Source organism: Kwoniella bestiolae, chromosome 5, assembly GCF_000512585.2.
Source record: "Kwoniella bestiolae CBS 10118 chromosome 5, complete sequence".
Lineage (NCBI taxonomy): Eukaryota > Fungi > Basidiomycota > Tremellomycetes > Tremellales > Cryptococcaceae > Kwoniella > Kwoniella bestiolae.
In genome coordinates, this window is record NC_089245.1 from 1,646,282 (window position 1) to 1,669,737 (window position 23,456).

Below are 23,456 nucleotides of genomic sequence, written 5' to 3' on the forward strand. Positions count from 1 at the left end.
TTGCAGTAGTCTCATGTTGATCCGAGTGGAGGTAGGGACGCCAGTGAGCAGCACCCTGTCGATGACGACGGAGAGGTGCTTGTTGACGAGATATATACATAGCATATTCCAGCTATTGTGACAGCTAAACAATCCTTCTCTATTTCTACACCTTTGCCTTTCCCTTCAACCCATGCCGCCCCTCCCTTCTCCCGCTGGACCATCGGCTCCGCAATGGCGTTCATTCACATTCTTCGACGTGGATGATGTGAAAGACAACGATGATTTGGCTCAATCACCACGGTCCTTGAGTGTATGTATATTCCCACATCTACGAACTTTGTCTTAGACGGATTGATCTTTACGAAGCTGTCCTAATTCAAGCTAATCTCACTCGTTCAGTCACTCACCCCTCCAATAATCCTAACCCCAACCTCATCCAATTCCCCGCTCCCACCCTCTCTAATCGTATCCTCATCATCCAACATCACCCTCCTAGACCGCCATTTCAACGTCGAACGCACATTCAGAGGGTGGGAGACCAATGGCCGAGCTACAGCGCTGATGGAAGCTGGAGGCCTACTAGTTGCGATAGGCGAGGAAGAGGGGAGTAGATGGCCCGTGTTGAAGATCTGGGACTTGACGAGAGAGGAGAAACGGAAGAGTGCGACGAAGGATGGGAATGGTACTGCCGAGAGGGAGAGGGGGCCGGTGTTGGTTAGGAATGTTAGGATACAACATGGTCAGAGACCTCATCCGGTGAGTGTGGTGGTGACCTGACATCTGAAGACCGTTTAAGGTCGATGATCATCGGATGATGTTTATCACTGTGATTCACCTTCTGAGATCCTCCTGATCACGCAGCCTTCTGCTTTCTTGAGTTCAAGCGACTCACGTCTGCTCTGCTTTACCAGGTATCATCAATCGCAATTACCTCCAACCTGTCCCATCTGGCCATAGGCCTAGGCGACGGAACAGTACTCCTTTACCGACATTTACTACAATCCCTAACAACTTCCCCCACATCTCTGACTGCCCTTCCCAAGGCCAGGGTAATACACGAATCGAAAGAACCTATAACGGGATTAGGATTCCGTGAACCCCAAGATACAACTGGAACGGGAATATCCTTATTCATCGTTACGACAAATAGGATATTGTCCGCCCCTGTATCTGGCAAGAGCGGTAGCTCAGAGACTCGAACGATAGATGAACTGGGATGTGACTTGGGCTGCGCAGTGATGGATTCGCAGAAAAAGGAGATGATAGTTGCTAGGGATGAAGCTATCTATCTGTATAGCAATGAAGGGAGAGGGGCTTGTTATGCTTATGAAGGTGGGTTCAGCTTTCTCCCGTTTATTCCTTTAATGTCACTCAAGGTTACTGATGTATGAAACCGACATCATTTGTATTCCAGGTCCTAAATCATCAATTGCAGTGTATAACCACAACTTGATCATAATCTCACCACCTTTTTACCCATCTGCTAATTCAGCTTCGGCAACTGTACGGCATTACGTCTCGAAACAAGCCAACGCCACTACCAGCTCTGAAGGATCAGCAACATCGACCTCATCAAGTGATATCTCCAAAGTAACCATTTTCGACCTGCAGAATAAGCTAGTCAGTTATAGCGGGACGTATAGGGATGGTGTGAGAGAAGTGTTTTGTCAGTGGGGGGGGATATTTGTCTATGGAGGGAATAGTAAAGTCAGTCAAGTATAGCTGGGACTGTCATTGAGTGGTGTTAGCTGATATCAATGCTTGAATAGCTCACTCGATTAACCGAACATTCTACTTCTGCTAAGCTTGATGTACTATACCGAAGGAATCTGTACACTCTGGCGATAAGTCTCGCAAGATCTCAGGGGATGGGTGAAAGTGGTGTTGCGGACATACATAGGAGGTATGGTGATTATCTGTACACCAAGGGTGATTTTGATGGTGCGATGGGTCAATTTGTCAAGACTTTGGGCAATTTACAGCCCTCTTATGTGATACGGAAGGTAAGTATCGGCTCAGCTGACATGTCAGACGAAGGCAGTCATCAGCTGACCATTACCTTCTTGTCTCGATATGTGTATAGTTCCTCGATGCTCAGCGGATACACAATCTGACAACCTACCTCCAAGAACTGCATTCGCGCGGCCTAGCTAATCCTGATCATACTACCCTGCTTCTCAACTGTTATACCAAGACTTCCGACAGAGCAAGATTGGACAGCTTCATCAAAACTGAAGCTAGACGATCCGAGATCTCCGGAGACGAAGAACTGCCTTTCGACTTGGATACGGCTATCAGAGTGTGTAGACAAGCTGGGTTCTACGAGCATGCTACCTACCTTGCGAAGAAGTTTGGAAGGCACGAGGAGTATTTGAGAATTCAGATTGAAGATGCCGGTGAGATCGGGGAGGCATTGAGGTATCTCAGAGGACTAGGTCCGGAAGCGGTAAGCTGATGATCCCCTAGTGTGTGAGCAAAGCTGATGAGGAAACTTAGTGTGAGGAGAACATGGTTCGATATGGTCGTACTCTGCTCAATTCTGAACCTCAAGCTACCACCGCGTTACTTATCGATCTATGTTCCGGAGATTTGGGCAAAAAGAAGGTGGAAACACCAGCCTTAGATTCTAAACCTAATGGAAACGCTACAACGTCTTCAGGCCCCGCAATGCTATCCTATCTGGGCTATAATCGAGTCACAGGTCTCTTTACAGGGGACACACCTTCCGGTGCTCAATCTTCCGCTCAAACCGATGGTGCCACCCCTCAGCCGAATGGCGAGAAAGGCGATGTACCCAATGGTGGAACGGGATTAGAAGCAGCACCGATAATAGAAGATGAACCGAGTTATATACCACCTTCTCCAAGACAGTATTTCGCGCACTTTGTCGATCACCGAGAACTATTTGTCACTTTTCTTGAATCCGTTGCTTTGGCCCTATGGAATCAATCTCTCGCTTCGCCCTCTTCATCTTCTAGTGTACCAAAACCTTCAAGGGATATCGATTTACCTCCACCTTCTGATCCCACTACGATTGATCAACGAGCTGTTTGGAATGCTTTATTGGAATTATACCTCTCATCGACCCATTCAGACGATAAAGATATGTACGAGCGATCGAGTCAGAAAGCTTTAGCTGTGATATCGAATGAAATCCTACCTTACGATCCAATGCACGCTCTGATCCTCTGCTCGACGGTGGGGTTCGATAAAGGCTTGATTCACCTATGGGAACAAATGGGGATGTACGAAGATATAATAAGGTTCTACATCGACCAGAACCAGTCGGAGAAGGTCCTAGAACATCTAGAGATATACGGTAAGATGGAGAGTAATTTGGGATTATACCCTCTAGTTCTAAGGTATTTGACCTCTTCTCCGAGGATCTTGTCGAAGCATCATGGAGATCTTATCAAAATATTGCAGAAGGTGGATGAATATAGGATATTACCCCCGCTGGCTGTTATTCAGCTGCTTAGTAGGAATGGGGTGGCTAGTGTTGGGACTGTTAAGGAGTGGTTGAGGGGGAAGGTAGAGGAGAACAAGGAGCAGGTAGAATCGGTGGGTTTGATCTTCCCCTCTCCACCTGATTTTCATCTCAGGAGAGTATCATTGGAAAGACGACGCGTTTTGCATACCTATATTGAGACCTCCTCACCTTCTCATAATGGGCTCTACCTTGTGAAGCAATCGAGGCTAATACTGTTCGGGTTGTAAACATAGGACAAACACCTGGTCGAATCTTACCGATCTGAAACTCTTACCAAGAAAAAGGCTATCCAAGATCTATCGAACGTTGACCAACCTGAGGTATTTCAAGTTACACGGTGTGCTGCTTGTGGAGGACAGTTGGACTTGCCGAGTGTCCATTTCATGTGTAAACATAGCTATCACCAGAGGTGAGTAACGTCATATCCTTCTGTCGCATCGTCACATCAAATTTCCATCCATAATGGATGAAATGGCATGAATCAGTCATACTGTCAACTATCACTCCCCAAATCATGCACTGACTCTCTACCTTTGTTAGATGCCTATCCGACTCAGAACCAGAATGTATACTCTGCGCAAGACAACACAGCGTCATTCGTGAACTACGTCGTAATCAGACTCGACTGGCAGATCGACATGACCTCTTTATAGATGAGGTGAGAGATTCGGAAGATGGGTTCGAGGTTGTTGCGGGGGCTTTTGGACGGGGATTGATGGGTAAGGAAAGGGATTTGGATGATGTTGTATAGATGGGAATTTGTGTGTTCAAGCGGTACTGCTATGCACATTTGATCTACACAGCACCTCACTGAGCTCGATAAACTTCCTTTGGTCGTAACTTGATCTTCTGATGCGCGAGCACGGTTTGGTGGACTCATATCGACTATCTATCGTATAGAGAGCATCTGAAGTTCTGGAAAGGAGAGTGATGAGTCATGAAGACGTGCTTGCCCACAGGTCGTGGGAAATAGGATCGATCCTTTGACTTGCAGAAGTTGTGGAGTATATAAGTATGCAATTCGAAATGGTTGGTCTGGTGTGCACTCTGCCTGAGTTCTCCCATCTATATAAAGCGACCCGTTTGATCAGATGTCATCCGTACTTCATTTCTCCACCAACTTGACAATACCGGTCCTGATCTTACTCTCATGACGACAATGCCTCGTTCAGCCGCAAATCTCAAAGGGTCGAGACCATCCCGTTTCTGCCTATCTTCCACTCGGTACGGAATGTTCCAAAAGCAGAACGACCGAAACAAGATGAATCTCAATATATCTTCTTCCGGATCTAGATCCGTGGGAAAGCGAAATTACAAATCCAGATATGCAAATAAGACCGGACACGACACTGTCCCTGTTTCTGGTACCGATACGGGTGGGGAAACTGTATATCAAGATACGTCAAATACTGATGATTCAAAAGACAAAGATATCAACACTGATATTTCGATGACTGACGGCGAAAGCGGATCGATCGACGTCAGAGCTAGGTTCTTCCCTATGGTCAGTTATGAGGCTTCGGATTTCAACTCACGCGAACGAGAGGAAGGGACGGACCAGGGGCAGGGCGCGAAGTATTGGGTGGTGTATGGTACACCTGTGATTGATTGTCGATTCTCCCTAAAGGATCTGGATGATGTGAGTTGAGTGTTCGGGCCTCCCATCTTCCGGATCTACAGTACCCTTGTGCTGTACTGTATTTGGTAGCTGTCGAAAAAGAACACTATACCCTCGAAAGTATGTAATGTCCTATACTGATCCTGCATACTCTAGAGAACTAGAGACAGGATCTTATCTAATACTGGCTCGACGTCGATTGGAGGATTATCGGCCGCTCTATTCGACAATCATCACTTTGATAAATGGTTGAACTCGCCTGATATCGAGATCGACCTCAACCTCGAGCTCGTTAGGCTCGGACTCGAGGAGGAACAGATTGGATCGAGTGGGATACAACATAAGACCTCCTTCAGTGTATTGCCCGGATGCGACGGTGACAGTGACGGTGGTCATAAAACGATCAAAAAGGTACCTCTGACTCTGGGATTGAATGTCAATTCGGATTTCGGCATGGAGAAGAAACCTAATTGGATACTCGAGAATCAATGTCAATCCGCTTCCAAGCTATCCACGATCACAGGTGTGACGGCTGATGTGGAGGTCAGTCTAAAGGATGAGATTTGGCAATTACAAAGGAGACAATTCGTCAAACGAAAATGAGATGATGGATGCAGCGAAAGTGTCGAGTTCGAGCCAAAGTAGACTATGTTTCAAGGTCTGCTGTGGATAACGACATTGTGCGCTGGCATGACTGTAGAGTTACTTTGATCAGGGTCAAGTACACATATACGTATATCACAAATTGAGTTCCATGCATGATGGTTACAAGCACCGTTCGGCTATGAGTAGTGACATGCATCAGCTTGTAGGTCCTCCGTTTGGAAAGGATAAAGTACGGGCCATACATACCCATATCCCTATACCTCTCCTTCCTATCACCATCAACCTCTTCCAATCTCTGATATAATCGTCTAGCCTCCTCCTTCAACCGTATCTGATCCTCATCGTTCGTTGTCTGATTTCTGGACAAGAGGAGCGTATAATGCGCCAAAGCGTTGATACACCCTGCGAATCAAGATTGCTTCAGCTAGGAATCTTTCGAACGCCAAGATGATGGGAGATGGTAGGGTATCAAACGTACATTTCGAGTCTGGCTCGGCTTCGTACAAATCCTGAATGTTCTTGATTTCCCTCTGTAAGACTTCCAGAGGTGGCGCTGTGAATCAGTTGAAATGAGCTGGGTGGTCAAATAGCTCGAACAGGACTTACCAGAACCAATCAACCATCTATGGTATAACCATCCACTCTGATCATTCGGATCCGTCCACAGCGCCTGAGTGACAAGCTCGAACTCTGACGGAAGAGGCAGAAGTCCAGATTCAGCATTGTCGCCGCATAAATTGCTCGCCCAAATAAGTGTATTCGAGTTCAACAGTACCCACCCTCATCTTTGGCCCTTCTTATTTCCTCTTCTCCCGTCCCCTCTTTCTCCCAAATGGCCAACAACGTCTTGGTCCTACAATGCCAAGCTGAGAAATTCGAGAAGTTTGATTCTATCTTTGACTGGGTGTATTTCAATTCATCTGATAATGGTCTCTGAGTGGGGAGGGAGGAAAGAACGTAGCGGCGGTAGTCCCATGCGTGGACTACGTACTGATGATCAGCACTGATATCTTGAAAATGTCTACAATATGTTTGATTCTGACCAGATTAGAAGGAGAGAAGTCTCGCCCAAAATGGCGAGAGAAACCTTGTGTGTGGAAGGTTGAGGAGAAGATTTAAAGCTCGACGTAACACTCACAATTCCTCGAATCAGCATCCAACATCTTTTCAACCAACTTCAACTCGCCCTTCCAGAACTCCTCTTTCCACTTGACCGTTTCCCCGGGCCCAGAGGGTACAGACTCCAAGCACCATTTCCTGTGGTTCCATATCCAGTATACCTTTGGGTGAACGAGGAGGTAGGAGGTGGTCAAGCGCAGGTCGGTGGTTAGGTGGGAGACTACTTCTTCGGGAGATCTGCAGACTAATTAGCTAAGATCAACGACTTGAAAGACCACTATGCGAAGAGTTGGAGACTGTAATATCGTGCACATCTATGGGCAAAAGCAAAGTTTGTGTGGTCCTAGGGAAGGCTCACTCACAGGGAAGGGAACAGCCCCAACAATATGTTCCTCCTGAAATTCCATATCGTATAAAACTCAGGATTCAGATCCAATAACTTAGTAGTTTGATCCAAAAATTCGGTCGTATACTCTTTCCTTCGTTTCTGTAAACATGAGTTATGATAAGCGTTTTCCATGCAGAGGCATACCATCAAGAAACTTACTCTGCCTAGAACATCCTGCTCTAATGCCAAATACGCCTCAATCTTACCCTGCTCTTTCAACTTCTTGGCTTCTGCCGCTTGGGGTGTGAGACGAGTTCGTTTTATGCCGTGCTATGCCAATCACCCATCATCAGCTGAATGCTTCTGAACATATCTATCAAAGCAGCTACACTCACCATGTTCGCTTAGAGTTGAGGTGGTTGAGGTTGTTGAACAAGTGTTTGAGGTTATCATCAACATGTTCATCGTCATCATTCATTGCTTCGTGCTGCAGTTGACACAGACAAAGTGGAGGTGAGTGAAGTGTTACGTAAGATGGCAATGGATACCCATCCAGCACCTAAAACACACTGTGCAATTATCGATAACTGCAACATCTTCCTCTCTTTGTTTTTCAATTGTATCTCGAGTCAAGTACATGGAAGCAGAACGACATTGTCAAACAGCGTCAGAATGACCGAGTGAGCTTTGTATCTCTTTCAACTTTCCAAAAGCCAAGCTGACCGTTCTCTCTTACCTGGACAGATACTGGGTATCGAAAAAGCAGTATTACTGTAAATACTGCAGTATCTACATCCGAGATGATGCTCCTGTGAGTGTGGTGTTGTAGCTGCTTGACCCTTCAGCAGGATTCATATGGTTCGCAGCTTGCTGACTCGTCGTGATTGTTATGTAGTCTCGAAAACAGCATGTAACCGGATTAAAGCACATCGGAAATGTCGAGCGGTATATACGAGACCTGTATAAATCGGGGTCGATGGCTAAGAAGGAGAAGGCGGAAGAGGCAGCTGAGATGGCTAGGATAGAAGCTGTACGTCGTTTCATCCTTCCATCAGCCCCCCTAACCTCCTTCTCCCTTCTCTCCTTAACCAAACTCGCCTTTCACCCATCTTTTTTGCTCGCAAATTCAGCTGATTCATGTATCATCTCACAGGCAGCAGCAGCAGCCTACGCAAACGACAAAGCCTCCGGCTCCGCCTCACCCAGCACATCCAAACCCTCGATCCTCCAATCTCTCCCCTCATCCTCGACGGCGAGTAGCTCCCGTATAAAACCAGCCAGACCAACCGACAAATACTCTAATTACTCTACAGCCGAACAGCTGGGGTATAAAGAGGAGAAAAGCGAGTACGAGATACAGCAGGAAATTAAGAATGCTATTGGTCAGCCGTCGGCTTGGGAGACTGTCGAAGTTCCTCAATCTCACCTTACGGAAGGGGACGGAGAAGGCGGCCTTTCACAAGGGGAGAAGAGGAAGTGGGCAGAAGAAGATGACGAACATGAGAATTTCAAGATTGAGTATGATAAACCCCGGAAACCTATTAGAGATCCGTATGACGATGATTGGGATCCGTCATCGTTGAAATCGCTGAAGGTGAAAAAGAAGGAAGAAAGAATAATAGCGAATCCCAAGGTAGAAGGGGGAGACACAAACCAAGGGTTGAATAGAGGTATATGGACGGGGAAGTTGGAGTTGAATGCCCCTGGAGCAGTAGGAGCCGGGAGAGAGGGTTTGGAATATGTAGCAGGTCATGGGTGGGTAAAGAAGGATGATGAAGATGAGGACGACAACGTGAATGGGAAGAGCAATGAGAAGGGACGTGAGGAAGATGGGGCGGATATTAAGCCGGAGGTCGATGGTACGAATGGTGAGGGTAAAGCAGGACTTGTTGCTACGGAGCCAGAGCTAGTGGAGGATAAACCTACGGCGGAAGAACCCTCGACAACGCCTGCAGCGGGAGGCATGTTCAAGAAGCGTCGACCACCTCCATCTTCCAGGAAGAAGTGATCAATTCCCATTAAATAAGGATCTTTGACGTGACATTTCTGTAATGTATAATGCATAACGCCCATTTCATGTACCAATAATGCAGAAATGTACAAAGACCTAAACCAAATAGAAGTGCTATAGCGCCAAGCAACCCTAAAATTTCCTCGACTTGATAACCTTTGAAATACCAGTCTTCTCACCCTTATATTCACCTCCATAAGCACCCTGACCACCTTTATAGACACTTCGCTGAGACGCGACCTTCCTCTTGGCTTTCTCGTACTGTTGTCTCTTCTTGACTCTGGGATTTCTACCTCCCTTGGATCGGTGCGGAGTGAGACCACGGTTCTTCTCAATAGCTCGAGTGAGCGCTCGGGGGCCACCTTCATGTGAGGGGTCGTCGAGGGAGGCGATAGCAGCGCTGCACCCAGAAGTATCAGCATATCATCCTATATATAGCATAGCAAATCATAATTTGAACTCACAGTTTCTCAGCCTCGTACGCCTCATGTTCAGCCTCTTTAGCATCTTTCTCCTCCTTCCTCCTTCTCTTGACCAAATCATAGTAATCTTCTTCCCCATCATCCTCCTGCGCATCCTCGTCATCTCTCGTTCTCTTACTCTTCGACTTCGATTTCGGTTTCTCCGCCTCAACTTCTCCATCCAGATCTTCCAAATCTTCACCAACCGATTGGTTAGTTTGACTCCTCTTCAACGCATCGTCCCTGGCCTTCCTCTTATCCCTATATGGCAGATCTTCATCACCTCCCATCCTATTCTGTCTACCTTGTTCTCTCCTCGCCAACGTACTGTTGATCTTGGAAGTATGGAATGCCAACGATCTCTTTCGAGTCTGCTTGTCTTCGTAATCTGCCGATCCTAAGACAGTAGGATCTCCCAGAACGTCCAATTCGTCATATACCGGTTTGTTCTTGCTTGAAGATGAGGAAGTTCCGCTAAAGAATTCAGGTTCAGCGAGAGGAGTGAAAGTTGCTTTGGTCGGTATATCTTCAGTTTTGCTTGAAGATTTATCCTTCTTGGATTTCTTCTTGGACTTATCGTTCTTCGATTTCGGTGCAACCTCATCCAGATCCAAATCCATATCCAAGTCATCCTCCTCAACAGCCTTAGCCTTCTTGCCCTTCTTCCTAGCTTTCTCCGACAACTTGATCATCTCCCTCAACTCATTCGCCTCCTCATCATCCTCCGCATCTTGAAGTAACGCTTCAAGTTCACCTTCTTCCAACCCCTCCTTACCCCATAGATCATCCCCATCCTCCATATCATCCTCATCTTCCCACCCATCCTCATCATCTTCATCCCCATTGAGATCTTGCATCCTCTTGAGTAATTCCAATTTACCTTCCTTCAACTCTTCATCTGTCTCGTCGTCGCCCAGACCCATTCGTGGATGTAGGGTGAATGCTCCGTCAGATACTGAGCCTGCTGCGAAATCTAGGTCTTCTAGCATTGCTAGACCCTCTTTGAGCTGGAGGAGTCGAGGGATGATGTTGATCTCGCCTTCACCCCGAGCGGAAGGAGGCAAAGATGAGAGGTGGATGTAGAATGCGAGAGTGGTAGCGTATGTGAGGAGGGTTTCTGTACAACATCGTAGAATCATTCATGAGCTCAAATCACCAGCAGTTATGCGGGGCAGCGTAGCTCACGATAGTGTAACCACCCTAAACCCTTATGCAACTCCCCTTCACCCTTCTGCTCTTCCATCTTCTTGATTCCCCTCGAAGTCTTTTCTAGCTTCTTCACTATCAGTGGAAAGTCCCTCGCCAAGGCAAGTTTGACAGGTTCGTGCGACTCTAAATGACGAAGTAGAGTAACGGGATCGTTGGTCTTGGGTGGAGCAGGGATGGTCTTGTGTTGAGGTTCAGCATCTGCTTTTGCTAAGGTTTGGATTTCTGGTTCACTGACAACCCAAGAAATGCATCATCAGCTGTTTGCCTCGATCATACATATCATCTCAATCGAAGTGTAATCGAAAGGTACGAAACAAAGAACTCACATCAAATCATCCTGTACAAACCCAAAATCCTCAGCGTCCATCCCCTCCCTAGCCTTCTTCTGCAACCTCCTAACCTCCCTTTCCTCCATCTCCCTCTCCTCTTCCCGCTTCTCATCATCCACTCTCCCATCCTCCTTCTCCCGTCTATTAGACGGCTTACTATAATACTGTCTACCCCATCTCTCCTCATCCTCAGTGCTTCCCTCACTATCATCATCTTCATCCTCTTCTTCATCAGACGATTCGATGGGTTTACCAAATCTGCCTTTCCCGTTCAGGTCAGGTTTTTTCTTCTCCTTGCGTTGTTTCTTCTGGGGTATCTCATCCTCCTCTTCCTCATCCTCCTCATCTTCTTCGGCTTGTTCTCTCAGGAGCTGCTTTCGAGATTTCTTCGGTAAGTCTAGAGAGAGCACTTCTTCGCCTTCATTGGCATTTATATCTTCGTCGTCTGATTCGTTCTGGAGGTTGAAGGTGATTTGATCTCGTTTGAACATGACTGAGGAAGTGAGTTATGTCAGCACACGACCTAAAATAATCTCGAGCAATCACTACGAGATTGATATATCACATAGAGGACAGGAGCGGTGCGGGTCAAGTGTCACAGTCATACATGAAGAATGGACTCACAATCATCCACACTCCCCGGTTCGAGCGTGTCCTCGTACTTGTCCATCTTGTTGATCCTCGCTCCGGGAGCAGCAGAGGCTTTAGAGCCTGATGAGACTCCTTTTCCAATCCTCTTCTTAGCCATCTTGCTGTGTTTATTCAGTCGTATGATTCAGAAGATAAGACGTATCAAGTGAAGAGACAAAATTCAAAAGTGAATACCTCATATTGGTTCGGTAGAGTGTACTGTAGTTGCATTTTCAACTTTTGGTGGCAAGTCACGTGACATCTTCTCACCACGTAAGGGACAAACAAGAGACCGAGGTGTATTTTGACAATAACTACTAGTATAACAAACATCCATGCATACAAACAGACTATCTACCTCTCAGCTTGACCAAACAGTCGCTTTCTGCGTTGATGAGCAGAAGACGTCAGCTGAGTTCGACAGAGGCAGACAGGACAGCTGGCAGACTCACACGAAAGCAGGAGTTTGTATCTCCCCTTTCCCGGTTGTAGACCACATTTCCCTAGGCCAGTAATCCTGTAGGAATACATACGTATGGCCTGCAAGTATACCGACCTGTGATACACCTTATTATATTAGCGTATCTATGTATATGCATGTGTTGGTGGCGCAAGGGAGTATGTAGGTGAACAGTCAACTCACTATATCTCCTATGGCAGCTTGGAAACCACCTTGTAACAACCATGAGAATGCTACGAGACATAATGGTAGGTACGGAGCCGTGATTCTATTATTGCGTACTCTCCAAGTCAGCTACAACTGAGCATCATGGGGGTGGTGTCATGGGACATACGTTATCACACCGAATAGAGACATTTTGATAGATGGATTCCTCCTCGACCAGATGTACACCAAGGCGAACGCGAGCGAGGAAGAGAGGAAAGGCATAGTAAGGAGAGGTGAGATGATCTGTGTGGGACAGAATATTAGCTATGTATTGCAATAGTACAGGATCATGATCTGGCTAGACTTACAAGGAGGAATATCGAACAGAGGAATAACAACCAGACGTAATCTGCTCTTCTATTTGAAAAGGAGTTTTCCTCTAACAATCTGGAGTATCGCATTCTGCAACAACAACATATCTGATCAGCGTACTGCAGTGGAGCCTGACGAAGTGGCCGGAGAGGTGCGAAAAGGTAGGGAACAGGTCTTAGTGCCAGGGTTGAAATCAACTCACATGAAGAACATATGAAATGCCAGATCCAGCGATAATGGCCCGAAGTACAGGAAAGTCGTGATGAACCTCCATATCTGCACACAGCCCCACTATCAGCTGTCTTTCCCTCAGAACAGCGAGAAGATCGACGCTGACCCACCTGCATATTGCCCACGGCAGCTTTCCAGGAGAAGTAAAGTTGAAGCGGTGCGACGACTTGACATTCCTTTATGAGTACTGACACGTCAGCCATCACCCCGTTGAGCAGTCTGCATGAAAGCATAGTAACGCAGGTACTTGAGGACGATACTCACCACCAGCACACTAGCTCCTATCGACGCCGCTACCCATACTCTCGTCACTGGTGGGATATCGGTAATCCACTGTTCGACAGGTTGAGCCATTTCTCTCACTAGTCGCTCTGATGCTTTTACTTATCCTCCTAGTTTGATACCTGGGCTTGCACCTACGAGCGAGGTCTATTTCTTCGGTTCTCCGTCTCTGTTGATGCTTGATGAGATTTGTGTCTTGACGAGTATGTAGGAGCAGAAAGGCAAATAAGGAGACGTTGTGAGTGGAGGTTGCGTCACACTTGACGTGGAGGTGAACAGTACTAGTGGCAATTGGCAAGAGTGGCAAGAGTGATGCGTACAATCTGTAAAACTGTATCAAAAAAGCTAGGTTTGAGTCGAGTTATTTGAAGACAAGCATGAATACTGATCTGATATCCACATATGATATTGATCTGGAACGTATCTCAAAGGATAAAGATCTGCTGTTACAACGTCATCGTGGTGCTTGCGACACCGAAGAAGCCATGAAAGAGGGCTAGGTAGGGAAAGACGCTCGTTGAGAATTCGACGACTTCGCCAAATATCAACTGCTGCTTCTCGTTTCGAAGGATGGTTGAAAGCACAATTCGTCATGATGTCTTCAAGCCTTATCTGTTGTGGCAGTGCATGACTTCAGAGCTTTCTTTTATTGAGAAGGGAGACCATCCAAGAAGCCGACGTGTACATTCTTTCCAAACATAGCCCCTGAGCCTTCTTGGGTGGGCAGCACGCATCACACCAAAAATGACGTTTTCAATCCAACACTCGATACCACCATGACGCTTTTCGGATTGCTTCGTTCTTGAGACGGAAGCGTCCATCTGTTTTCCCCCTTGAGGAAGAAAGGGAGGAGACTCAGAAAACAAAGTCAGCTGACTAACGGGTAGCCGTTGGCCAGGATGACCGTCCTGAGGTATATATACAATACATTTCCGGTAGCAAGATCTTGCTGTTGGGTGCCAATATTTCCCAAGCTCTCAGATTCGGGATTATAAATCAACTCGATTGATCCGAAATGACCTCTCCGAGCGATGGTAACGCTAGCCGCAAACCAAGCTTTCTCAGGCAGATCGCTCACCCTTACACATATAAGTATGATATATCCGTCACGGAACCCGATACCTCTGCTCTGAGTTTCAGTACATTCAATCAGCGGAACCGCACCAGAGATCCAAATGTTCCCCAGGAATATGAAGTCGATTTAAGTGACATTCCATGCACTCTCACTGTCAATCGCAAGAGAATTTCTCTGGGAATAGCCAGTCGTTCTAGCGGTTGCCATTCCAAGGAGCCGCAAATACGTGATGGGACTGTTGTAGCGAAATTAGCCCTCAATCTCGACTTCGACCCCGCCGTCTATGATGTCAAGGTGACTGATCCATCCATCGAAGCACACATCAAGAGCATCACATTCGAAGAATGTTTTGACAGAAAGCCCAATCTCCAATCAGACTGGCCTGTCACGCTCCACGAATCGGGCCCGATTGCATTGCAAGGTAGTGTGACTCTTGAAGTCCATGATGCCGATGACAACTGGAGATCCTGCCATGTCAAGGATTGTACTTTGAAGCTACAAACCCACCTTGGGAGATGGGGTTGGAAGGCATGATACTCCCCTTTAACGCAGAGCAGGGATTTGAGTATTATTGGAGCATGGGTCTTTGAATGAAAGTGGGTAAACGGGTAGCGATTTGTAGAGCCTTTCAGCGTAACGGGCGAACTCATGAATGCCTTCCACAACAGCGCTTTTGCGGTCTTCTTTGATTGGTCTCAGTGCCATCAAAGGACCGAAAAGCGTGATCGAGAATCGAGTCAGCCTGATCTCAATCGACCGAGATAGCATAAATAACTGGCTCACAAACCGATTAGCTCACCTCTCGTTTACATCCCAGTTCCCAAATCTCGGGTGAGTCAGCAATCATGGCTTCTGAGGACGTTTCACTACTCGAGCGGTTTGGGTACAGGATCTTTCATCCATTCCGTCACACCTACGAAATCTCCACTTTCCGTTCCCACAGCTAACCAAGCTTCTCAGTTCAAATTGCAAGAAATTGAAGATGCTGCTGTCAAGTTTTACCTTCCCTTTGACGCAAGTCCAGGAATATCACATGAAGCGACGTTCAAGCGAGAAATTCCTTGCACCTTGAATGTGACCAGGTTATCTATTTCACTCGGGGGTTTGGGGTTGTCTTGGAAAACGAATTCATCTCGAAAGATCCAAGGGACTCTCGAGACTGATCTTCGTGTATATTTCCGAACGTGGGATAAACCCACTCAAGTGGACCTTGGCAAGAACCCTGCCATAAGCCACTCGACGCGTGAGATCAAGTCCTTAGATAGGAGTTTGAGATCGACTACAAAAGCTTCGATCGATTGGGATAAGGCTTGAAATAGAAGATTGAATCACCCTTTGGAAGTCACACTGCACGGGGAGAATGGGAGTCTAGGAAGCTGTACATCCAAGGAATATTACTCTAAGGATACGATCCAGCTCGGGGGATCATCGAGGTCGAAGACCAGAAGTGACACGTCGCATTGCAGCAATGAAAAATGGTCTTAGGATATCAGAACCTCAGAAAGGCAACAGAATCATGTCAAGCGGGAATTAGAAAGCCTAGGACTGCTTGCCTTTCGAATGGTGAGATGAAGTCAACCTATAGATAGCAGAGCATAAATTGTGTTATAGATCGGCATATAAACGTATATCGAGAATTCGATGCTTCTGAACACGGGCCGGCCTACATACTTGACTTATGTGGCACGCGTATTACATGAGCTGTCCGTTCAGAAGTGCGCTTGGTCACACTGGCGTCAAATACATAGACCATGAATGTGATCACATCACAGCGAATTTATATCTCTGGATTCATCCTCGTACTTCTTTCACCGGGCCCCCTTCTATGATACCTCACATTTTTCCCCTCCTAGCTCCGTTCGCTCCCCTGATAGGATCTCACCATACGCCCAGACTTTTGTTCCATCTTGTTCCATCAATTCCGGGTGTTCTAACGAGTGTTCGCCTTTGGACAAGTCGACCTTGACACCTTCTACGCTCTGTTTTTTGAGACCAGGTCGTAGTTTCCAGGTGAAATTGGGTCTATCCATATCAAAATCCAATTGCATTTCATATTTGGTCCTCTCTTTCCACTCTCGGCCCTTGTGGGCAGAGCCGAAATTGATACCAAGTCGATTTCTCTACGGTAAACCGTAATGAGCTGTTTGCAGGTGTATGGTAAGCTCTCTTTGAGGCAGATGTTTTTCAGTCGTGTGCTATATCACCAAGAAGCTGATGCATCAACTGATACTACGTATCATTTTCGATGACGTGGCGATCAATTCAAAGGAGCGGGCTGGAGAAGAATGAGTCAAGAGCTCCTGTACAAAACCGACATGTCGCTCTAAGTAATCGTAATTTATCGCCACTCCTGTCTCGACTGTACCCAATCCTTCAATATTGACATCGATCGTACAATAAGATGGCTCCAAATGATGAGTCATCGCTAGACGATTATGCACCATCACCATCCGTCAAATACAACTACAAGATCACTCTAGTACGGCCACCAGCCACAAATCGCTCAGATTTCGAGCCACAACCCTTGAAGATACTCGGAGGGACCTCAGATCCACCTTCTGACCAGAATAAGAGTCCCGCCAGAAGCTATCAAGCGACATTCCTTAGAGTTACAATATGTGGTGCGGCAGCAAGCCTCGTGGCAAGCTCCTCCAAAGGTTGGAAGCCTTTTTGGAGACGGAATGAAGGGTCCTCCACTTTCAGTTGCACAAATCCGCGAAGAATTGACTGGAATCTTGTTTCGCCCCATGAGATACAACGCATGGAGATGGAGATCAACGATCCTGCCTTTCAGGCTTACACCGTTCCAGATACTTTCGAAAGCACTACTAATCAAAAGTTGAAGACCAAATTATCAGATGTTAATGCCAATCCCATCGTACTCCGTGATGTTGGGGATATTCGCCTGAAAGATGCCTTGCATACCACTCTACATCACAGTAGTGGAGATACTAGTCCCCTCACACCTACTCATTGTCGTTCAAGAAGAATCGTCTCGCTCAACGCCCGAGAGACTTCCGACGGAATTGTGGATTCGTACAATCTGCAAGGTGGATCATAGCGCTCCCAAACTTCCGTCTCGATACAATGGTTATCTCCGCTTATATATAAAGGCTCAAAGCCCCAATTGATCTTCCTTACAGCCATGAGTCATGATGCTACGATCATTCAAGCGCATCTCGCCAAGTCTGCCTCGTATGAATGTGAAATATTTGCAGGATGAACGGGCAGAGATATGAAGTATACCGGCAGTGCGTGAGCTGAGGGGATAAGCAGAAACCTGTCCATCCGGAACTCAGCCAATGAATGCATCTATATCCCACAAGTAAAAATGTCGCGAATGGCTAATACCGCTCCTTGTCCTTCAAATCAAGCTGGAGTGCCTCGCTCACATACAGTATCTTCCCCTACTCCACTGTCCCACCCTCTGGTGATAGTTGTTTCCGGCTCCCCCGACCAAATGACACTATATGCTGTCACCTTGGTCTGGAGAACTTCCGGTGTTCTGACAAGTTTATCTCCCTTGTAGAGATCAACCTGGACCCCCTTCACATATTCCTTTACAACATTGGGTTTGAGCTTTCTGGGAAAACGGGGACTGTCGAGATCAAAATCCATTCCCAACTCAAAGTTGGTCTTCTCCTTCCACTCTCGACATCTCGTATTGTCATCTGTGCAGGATTGGAGATTTCGGATGGTCACTCGATCGAAGTCGTGGTCGAGAGACTCGGAGATGAACCTGATCTTCATGAACAACTGATGATCACAATCATGAGGTTGATCGGTGTTCTTTTTGGTCCCAGTCTCAGTCAATGTGTGGTTAGACGGCGGACCATGTGAATGCACTGTCGCGGTAGTAGCCATCCTGGGAGCATATCCAGCTTGCCACTTACGCCCCTTTCTCTCGTTACTATTATCGCCTGGAATTGGGTGTTCGCCCAGATCTCTAAGGGTGGGCTCGTGAGATGTCGGCTCTCGATGATAGATGTCGAAAAGACGAGATCGGGCTGTTTCATCGTGGAGTTGAATTGAGTACTTGTAGTTGTCAGTGGTTGGGGCCGTGAAAGCTAGGTCCATAATTACCTTCACAGTGCTTGATGTAATATGACTACAGACGGCGGATACGGAATTGTGGGTCAATAAAACGTACTGATGCACTGCTTTCTGCAGTCAGGTATTTTATATACTGTAATGGTACAAGGGTCAGTGGCCATGGGATTTGAAGAATGGCTGTGGACGTGCCTCTGCTGCGTTCACAAACATTGACGAAGGCCAACATCTACATGATCGGATTTGAATGCCTGGAACGTCGAAAGAAATATACCTGCTGCGAAGTCTAGGCCTGAATCTGTCCGCTTAGGTCGGACGAACAAAGGGAGAAAATCTTTGGGAGTATATGCAATTGCATGACTGTAAATATGCTCGAACTCGTCCGTCTAACTTCGATGACTCCTCCTTTCTCATTGAATCCACGCAATTTGTGAGGATACCTATGACCTTTTCTCAAGCGAGTCAAAGAGTTGAAGGGGGAGACGTGTCTATGCGATTGGGTAATGGGAGACAAACGTGTCGGAGATGGCGGTGGATTTACAGTACAACATGTGATTGAACTGACTGGTCTGTAGAAAGAATATACGCAGTGTGGACGACGTCTGTGAGGTATGGAGCTGCGCATTCCAACTTCAATGCAAGTCTGGTCCGATTATTCTTGCTTGATCCTCAGGCCTTGCATTATCTCCTGAAGTCTGAGGAGTTGGTGTCCGAGAGACGATAATGAGTGAGTCTATGAAGTCCGTTGTGATCGAACACGTCTGACTGAGATACATGTTGAGCCTGAACATGACACAGGAAGCGTGTTGACCTAGCAACGGACTGCTTTGATAGGTGCTGATGGGCCTCCCCAAGGGAAAATTGAAAGTCTTTGTCTGATCAGGCACCTCCACACGATCGAAGGAGAGTTGGATATATTCAAGTCATGGGGTTTGATGCGAGATCCCATAAGTAAATGTGAGCCCGTCAACAGAAAACGGTCAAAACTACTGCAGTCGGAGTTGGAAGGATTTTTGTTCGAAATACTTACAACCGCGAAGCATTCTCTATATTTCCTATCACATACAAATAATCACGCCATTGGCGTTCTCAGGCCTCCCTCTAACACAATCTTTAGTTCCTAGTAAAAGGTACAGACCGACCAGTAACATAAAGCCACATCCAATAACTTCCCTTTCTCTGAGCTGTTTGCTCTAGGGAATAGACAAGATGAAAAGCACTGCTTGCGTCCACAAGTACGGTTTTGACATTACGGTACCTTCGATGGATCAAGTCATTACGGAACTGAACAAAGGCGAAACGAGGAGTTATACAGTAGAACCCAGATTGAACGCCGGGTTCTATCAGGTAAAATTCAATCCGTTGACGCTGGACTCACAAGCTACAACGACACCTCAACAAAGACCGACTGTCCCGCCTCTCGCTCTCACCAGAGTGGCGAGTCACGAGGAGTTTCATTTACTGTTCCTGTCAATTCATATTTGATGTTGTCTGCTCCAAGCATCTGACCGGTCACACCGGGGAGGTGACTCAGGTTGTACTGAAGCCTTTACCTTCGGGTGAAGGCTCTATCCAGACCAAAACGCACAGAGAGAGCTATGAAAACAAGGTCAATGGCGGGACAAGATTAAAGGATGTGGTTCAAGACTGAGGTATCTTTGGATAAATGCAACTACCAGATTCCCAAGGACGAATGATACGACAGTGTCGAGAACTTCACCTTGCAAGTACATCCCTTCGAAGGTGGAGCTGACTCGGCATACGAAATTCCAGGTCACAAAGCATCGATGTTCCGAGGTGAGATCACGCTTCTCCTGCATCAAAGGCGGCCATTGAAATTACGCGACCAATCAGTGGCTATACCTATGTAAAGTTACAACTCTTATGGCATTTTGCTCAGTTTGCCGTGTCCAAATTTTCTATCCCTCCCTTTCGAAACATGCATCAGTTGTTTTCGCATTAGTCTAGCAAATACACGAGCCAGATCTTTCAGAAACCTGATCTACCAATGCATATGTTGCTTATCGGTGATCTGTGACGAGTGAGATGGACTGGCGGAACCATCGTTGTGACATAAAACCCTGCGGTACATTCTGTACTCATGATGATGAGGTCGTCAATGAGCTATGATCATTTGCACCGCCAACCAACGCCATAAGCAGAACTCGGTTCGCACTGCATTGAGTCGCAAATACTATTTCTGACAAAGGATACCGATGGCGGTGTTCCCTCCTCTTGATTCTGAAGGCTGTACTAAATGCGTTTCATCTGTTTGAGCCACCTTCTCCACATACTGCTATAAACCAGTGTCACGACTTATGGAATCACGGCCGCTCTATCTCAACTTTCGCCTTCAGCTTAAAGGGCTCTCGTCTATCTTACCTGACTCATCCATTTCATTTCACTTTCCGGATGTCTACGTCAGGCGGCACACCCACATTCACCATCGAGGTTAATGTACCTCCCTTGCACCAAGTTTTGACGGAACTGAGCGAAAGCACCTTGGATTCTACCTACTTTGAAAGGTCCGAGAAGCGGACCAGTGACAAGTGTAGGATCTTTTTTTTCCAGCCCCTCTCATTCCGCACTCAGGCGAGCGTCCACTGCACCGATCATGAGGGAGCGAGTGGCTCTTCTGAGATCCTGTCAACCAAATTCGATATAATCCCACGATCGACAATAGCCCTTGCTCGTGATTCTAAATTACCCACCAAAGCAACCTTGTCCTCTGCGATAACAATAGGGAATCAGGTGGAAGCCACCGAAGTAAGCTCTCCCAAGTGGCCTGCAACCATTCAATACCAATTCACCACGAGGGAAGAATTTGACAAAATAGACGATTTCCCTCATGTGTTCCCATTTGACTACAAATCAAGTAAGATCAAATTGGGTCTGAAAAACCTTAATCTGAAACTCTATGATGACGAGAATAATGTACAATTGCATGATTCCCACACAGCCACTTTATTCGAAGGGGATATCACTGTCGGATTAGAAGATCAAGGAGATATCCAATCTGTCAAGCGCAGTCTCGTTGATAAATCGAAAGGGAGGCTCCCCAAGAAACGCTGTGACCTGATGTGAGCAGTTGATGATACAACACTGTATTCGAGGAATCTGATATTTCCAGTCAAGTGTGCTTTTAAATCATGCATATGTACAGTTTCAGTTATCCCATGTGCTCCTGACCTCCCACAGACAGCGTCATAAGCGAGGCAGTCGTTTGGCACGATCTGGCTCGAGCGCAGGTCAAATGACCATTCCCGAAGCGGATACAGGCCAGAATTATGGAGAATGTATAGTATGGTAAGGTAACTTACCCGTCAGTCAGTATCTCACGTCCTTGGAGGTTTGCATACATCCATCTCTGACATTTTGCGTCATCGCAAACGATGGATGAAAGCCTTCTCCAAAAGAAAGCAAGGACTACGTTGACGTCAGCATACCGGGGCTTTCAGGATGCGAGAACTCGCGGGGCGCTGAGATATATAGCCCTAACCTTGGTGCATATATTTAGTCGCTTCTACCCCTCTCTCTGTGACGCATAGCATCGACAATTCCTGCTCCTGATATAACGGAGTCCTGACTCCGTGCAATTTACATTTTTTCTTTATTGGAATATACTACATACATGTATATGTCACTTCGAGGAGGGCGTCATTGAGCTCTGATGATCTGCTGAACGATCCAACGTCATGATCAGAACTCGACTCGCTCTGCGACACGTCGCAGACACTCAGTCTGAGAAAGGAGGATGGTTGTAAAATTCCCCTTTATGACGCTGACCTCGATATTTTGTCGCTTCGTCTTCTAAATGATCTTCTCAGCTTATAATGTCAATCGCTATGGCAAGTCACTACTACGATCATAATATATAATAGATCTACAATAATTCAAAGGGGGCATGCTCTTCATATCTTGTCTTATCTTGTGGTTTCTGTTCTCCTGCCCAGTATATCTCATTTCGCCAATTTGACCCCATTTCTTATGGAATGACAAAACCCACTCTCAACATGTCTCAACCTCCTCCAAACAGCTCCATCACTTTCACCGTCTCCATCGATGTACCTCCCTCAAGTCAAGTCATCAAGGCATTGAGCGAAAAACCCCTCAAATCCACAAGGTTCGAAAAGACCCAAACCGCCAGCCACGCCTGTAACATTGATTTCGAGCCTATCTCATTCAAGACAACGGCAAGTATGCATCTGGATTGGCATACCGCTACAGACCATGGTCAAATCAAGCGTCTTGAACGGCTTGACGCTCAATTCGCTCTTATCCCACGAAAGACCATCTACCTGAACACCAAGGTGGACTCTAACCATAAGATCACCAAAGCAACAATATCCGCACCCTCCGCCAAACGCGTAAAATCGGGGAAGGATCAACCAATCATGGAGATGAACTCTCCCGAATGGCCCGCAAAGATAGAACACGTATACAGTTCCGAAGAGCAATTGAACAGTATCGAGGATATCCCACACACATACTCTTACAATTCGACTGCTACTCCCGAGTCATTGAACATCCCAATGGGTCTCGGATATGTTTATCTCGATTTGTACGATAAGAGGAACAAACGACGATTTCAAAGTGTGGGTGAGATTGTTTTCTCCTTCGGAGATATCACTATCGGTTTGGAAGATGAAGATGAGGATGAGGACGATCCTCGTGATGGTTCTCAAATAAAGAGGACTTGGAAGAACAAGAAGAAAAGTTTCTTGGCAGCACTCAATAAGGGGCTGGGTGAGGTACTGTGACATACTGGCGTACCTTCCATGACGGTAAAGGAGGTAAAGGTCTTGTACGACTTGCTATACCGCCTCCGTAAAGCATCCTCCTGGTGCTTTTCTCATGAACTCGTTATATACTATATACTGAACAGGATAAATATGGCATCCAGTCTTAGGTCAGAACTCATAGAAGATTCTCATAAGGAACACGAAACTCATTCGCGTGCTTGCCAAGAGGTGCAGTTGAACAGGAGTTGGAAGCGCTGCCAGTTCCCATGTGGTGCGCCAAACTCTGTTTTTCACGGTGATTGCATCTCTGATAC

The 23,456-nt window shown here is 46.6% G+C and overlaps 9 protein-coding genes across 9 annotated transcripts; 6 read left to right on the forward strand and 3 right to left on the reverse strand.

The window, feature by feature from the left end:
* Positions 1 to 172: 172 nt before the first annotated feature.
* I302_107004 (uncharacterized protein) lies at positions 173 to 4,223 on the forward strand (the record flags this gene model as incomplete). Its single annotated transcript, XM_019192348.1, has 9 exons — positions 173 to 292; positions 382 to 738; positions 894 to 1,314; positions 1,397 to 1,689; positions 1,752 to 1,985; positions 2,066 to 2,428; positions 2,479 to 3,543; positions 3,706 to 3,881; positions 4,013 to 4,223. The coding sequence occupies 9 exons, from the start codon at positions 173 to 175 to the stop codon at positions 4,221 to 4,223; spliced, it is 3,240 nt and encodes a 1,079-aa protein (XP_019045345.1).
* Positions 4,224 to 4,631: 408 nt separating this feature from the next.
* Positions 4,632 to 5,693, forward strand: I302_107005 (uncharacterized protein; the record flags this gene model as incomplete). The annotated part of the gene is made up of 2 exons (XM_019192347.1): positions 4,632 to 5,111; positions 5,247 to 5,693. 2 exons carry the CDS (start codon positions 4,632 to 4,634, stop codon positions 5,691 to 5,693), a joined length of 927 nt encoding a protein of 308 aa, XP_019045344.1.
* Positions 5,694 to 5,855: 162 nt separating this feature from the next.
* On the reverse strand, positions 5,856 to 7,541 carry I302_107006 (uncharacterized protein; the record flags this gene model as incomplete). Its single annotated transcript, XM_019192346.1, has 9 exons — positions 5,856 to 5,872; positions 5,943 to 6,098; positions 6,175 to 6,249; positions 6,303 to 6,386; positions 6,476 to 6,679; positions 6,835 to 7,052; positions 7,178 to 7,302; positions 7,363 to 7,473; positions 7,539 to 7,541. The coding sequence occupies 9 exons, from the start codon at positions 7,539 to 7,541 to the stop codon at positions 5,856 to 5,858; spliced, it is 993 nt and encodes a 330-aa protein (XP_019045343.1).
* A 274-nt stretch (positions 7,542 to 7,815) lies between these two features.
* On the forward strand, positions 7,816 to 9,151 carry I302_107007 (uncharacterized protein; the record flags this gene model as incomplete). The annotated part of the gene is made up of 4 exons (XM_019192345.1): positions 7,816 to 7,823; positions 7,888 to 7,954; positions 8,039 to 8,173; positions 8,297 to 9,151. 4 exons carry the CDS (start codon positions 7,816 to 7,818, stop codon positions 9,149 to 9,151), a joined length of 1,065 nt encoding a protein of 354 aa, XP_019045342.1.
* A 135-nt stretch (positions 9,152 to 9,286) lies between these two features.
* I302_107008 (uncharacterized protein) lies at positions 9,287 to 11,901 on the reverse strand (the record flags this gene model as incomplete). Its single annotated transcript, XM_019192344.1, has 5 exons — positions 9,287 to 9,554; positions 9,619 to 10,732; positions 10,801 to 11,054; positions 11,151 to 11,646; positions 11,778 to 11,901. 5 exons carry the CDS (start codon positions 11,899 to 11,901, stop codon positions 9,287 to 9,289), a joined length of 2,256 nt encoding a protein of 751 aa, XP_019045341.1.
* Positions 11,902 to 12,137: 236 nt separating this feature from the next.
* On the reverse strand, positions 12,138 to 13,347 carry I302_107009 (uncharacterized protein; the record flags this gene model as incomplete). The annotated part of the gene is made up of 8 exons (XM_019192343.1): positions 12,138 to 12,168; positions 12,236 to 12,339; positions 12,427 to 12,511; positions 12,578 to 12,693; positions 12,759 to 12,852; positions 12,965 to 13,038; positions 13,104 to 13,169; positions 13,258 to 13,347. The coding sequence occupies 8 exons, from the start codon at positions 13,345 to 13,347 to the stop codon at positions 12,138 to 12,140; spliced, it is 660 nt and encodes a 219-aa protein (XP_019045340.1).
* A 3,404-nt stretch (positions 13,348 to 16,751) lies between these two features.
* Positions 16,752 to 17,411, forward strand: I302_107010 (uncharacterized protein; the record flags this gene model as incomplete). Its single annotated transcript, XM_019192341.1, has 1 exon — positions 16,752 to 17,411. The coding sequence occupies one exon, from the start codon at positions 16,752 to 16,754 to the stop codon at positions 17,409 to 17,411; it is 660 nt and encodes a 219-aa protein (XP_019045338.1).
* Positions 17,412 to 20,812: 3,401 nt separating this feature from the next.
* I302_107011 (uncharacterized protein) lies at positions 20,813 to 21,657 on the forward strand (the record flags this gene model as incomplete). Its single annotated transcript, XM_019192339.1, has 2 exons — positions 20,813 to 21,480; positions 21,603 to 21,657. 2 exons carry the CDS (start codon positions 20,813 to 20,815, stop codon positions 21,655 to 21,657), a joined length of 723 nt encoding a protein of 240 aa, XP_019045336.1.
* A 756-nt stretch (positions 21,658 to 22,413) lies between these two features.
* Positions 22,414 to 23,160, forward strand: I302_107012 (uncharacterized protein; the record flags this gene model as incomplete). Its single annotated transcript, XM_019192338.1, has 1 exon — positions 22,414 to 23,160. The coding sequence occupies one exon, from the start codon at positions 22,414 to 22,416 to the stop codon at positions 23,158 to 23,160; it is 747 nt and encodes a 248-aa protein (XP_019045335.1).
* Positions 23,161 to 23,456: the final 296 nt, after the last annotated feature.